We start from the raw sequence: 2,500 nt of genomic DNA, 5'->3' as shown, positions 1-2,500 counted from the left end.
CCTGCCCACCAGTGTGCAGACGGTGCCTCCACAGGCAGTAAGCAGCTTAGGCATGTTGCAATAGCAAGTAAACGTAAGTAGGTAAACTTATGACACCAATTGCATCACCATGACACTTTTACATTCCATTGTAGTTCCCTTAGCTGACACTTTTAACAAAAGCAACTTACATTTAGTGTACATATCTACAGGTATTGGATACAGTCCCTGGAGCATTGTGGGGTTAGGTGCCTTGATCAAGGGCACTTCAGGCATGGATGGAGGTGAGGGGAGAGGCATGTGTGGGATTCGGCAACCCTCTGATCTTAAGACCCTCCCTAACCATTGCGCCATGGGTTCCTGCTTATCCTTAACCCATCACCGACTTTTCTCACATAAATCCTCTCACCTCCCTAAACTCCCACCCTCCGTCCTCACCTCCTCATCCAGTCACTGAACAGCTTGGAAATGTCGTAGCAGGGTACGCAAAATTACAACACCTTGTATCACCTTGACACTTTTCACTCTCTTTAGCTCCCGATAGTCCCACCTCCCTCAACTGTCTGTAATTTCCCTTTAGGGATCAATTAAGTAACATGCAGACCTACAAACCCGTCAAAGAAAAAAGGGTGACAGTCTCCAGCAGACCCCCCCTCCCCCCAAAAAAACCCTCTCTGGTTCTACATGATTCACGTGAATGACCTAATTGGCTAGGAAAAAGGTGACTGTCACCAAAAGGAACATGCAGATGATTCCACCCTCCATCAGCAAGAAGCTTTGCATGCATGAGCAGCTTTTTAAATGTTGTAATTGTGAATAAATGTATTAGTAAGTTAACTTATAACACCAACCGCATCGCCCTGACACTTCACCCTAACCAACCACCAGCTTTTCTCACTTGCATCCTCTCACCTCCCGATACTCCCACCCCGCTTCTCACTTGTCCATCCGAACTGATCGTGCCTCCTCAGTCACTGAACAGCTCGGAAATATCATAGTAGTGTACGTAAAATTACAACACCTATAAGTATGACCTTCACACTTTTCACTCTCCTTAACTCCCGATAGTCCCACCCCCATCATCTGTCTGTAATTTCCCCGCTCCTCACCTGTCCGTCCGTGCCGATGGTGCCTCCGCAGTCGCTGAGCAGCTCGGACATGTCGTAGTAGCTGATGAACTCCCACAGGCAGGCCTCCAGGTTCAGGTTGCGGTAGAAGCGCAGTGTGTTGGAGCCCCTGAGGTGGGCGCTGTACTGGTACGGAGCCATCTGGCCAATCATCTGCAATAGGAATGAATAGGAGATATAGAGAAAGCATTAACAATCATCTGCAATAGGAATGAATAGGACATATGCATACGGAACATTTAGCATCTGGTTAATCCATCTTCAATCGGCATCAATAGGACATATCAAAAACATTAATGGTAATTTCCAATATAGGTGCATCAATGGGACAAACACATTCTTTTTGGACATGGGACTGGGAATGGGACTTCTTGTTGATGTGCCGCCTTGCACGGCAGCAAGGTACTTTAATAAAGTTTACTCTACTCTACTCTACTCTACTCTACTCTACTCTACTCTAGGCTACACTAAAGTACTCTAAAGAGCATTAATAATCATCTTCAATACGTATGCAAAGGTCATATAGAGAGCATTACTGTAATAACACAACCATAGTCAGTATGCATCAATAGGGCATGCGGTACAAAGCATTCACATTCATATTTATAATACATCAATAGGAAATAGCCTATACAGAGCATTAATGATCATTTTCAATAAGCATCAATACACTTCAGTCTTCAATTAGAATACAACATATTTACAAATATCTTTAACATGGGTCATATTGAGAGTGCATCTTCAACATGCACCAATAGGTCATACAAAGGGCATCAACGATCACATTTATTATGCATCAAAAGGAGTACAGAGATAATTAACGATCATATTCAATATGTAGATGACATATTTACAACGATCTTCAACATGAATAGAAGGCATTTATGATCAGCTTCAATATGCATAAAACATACAGTATATGCAGCATTAATGATCATCTTAAATATGCAAACAACTAGTATTTACGACCTTCCTTACGCATAGAGTTTATAGAGAGCATTTATGATCATTTTAAATATGCATAGGACATGCAGAGCATTTATGATCCTCTTCAATATGCATAGGACATGAAGTATACAAAGGATTGACAAGCATTAAAATATGCAGAGCCAGGGCATGTTTGGAACATTTTAAAAATGCAAAATGCATGGGGAAGTTGTTTCTGTATCTGTTCTGTTATGGTGTAACATGTAGAAGAAAAAAAAAATTCTGTGCTGTTAATTTTAATTCTCCTTTATTTTACGTAATGTGGCAGTCACATTGAGGCTGTTGCCTCTTTTCCAAGTGGGCCCTAGATTGTAGTTCACTATGTATTTACTTACTGAGGACAAAAGCAAGCATTAACAGAAGGTCACCCAGCGTAACACAGACGTGAATTTTTTTTTTAATTATTT

At 41.6% G+C, this 2,500-nt stretch overlaps 1 protein-coding gene across 1 annotated transcript in view; it reads right to left on the bottom strand.

Moving 5' to 3' along the window:
• Nucleotides 1–2,500, bottom strand: part of LOC134454101 (FRAS1-related extracellular matrix protein 2-like) — a 39,173-nt gene that overhangs the window by 20,437 nt on the left and 16,236 nt on the right. The window contains exon 8 of the mRNA XM_063204887.1: nt 1,089–1,259. Within this exon, the coding sequence (XP_063060957.1) occupies nt 1,089–1,259 (171 nt within the window). The remainder of the gene's footprint in view (nt 1–1,088; nt 1,260–2,500) is intronic.

Source organism: Engraulis encrasicolus, chromosome 8, assembly GCF_034702125.1.
Source record: "Engraulis encrasicolus isolate BLACKSEA-1 chromosome 8, IST_EnEncr_1.0, whole genome shotgun sequence".
NCBI classification, from domain to species: Eukaryota; Metazoa; Chordata; class Actinopteri; order Clupeiformes; family Engraulidae; genus Engraulis; species Engraulis encrasicolus.
Note: the sequence above shows the minus strand (reverse complement) of the source record. Positions and strands in the feature narration are given on the sequence as shown.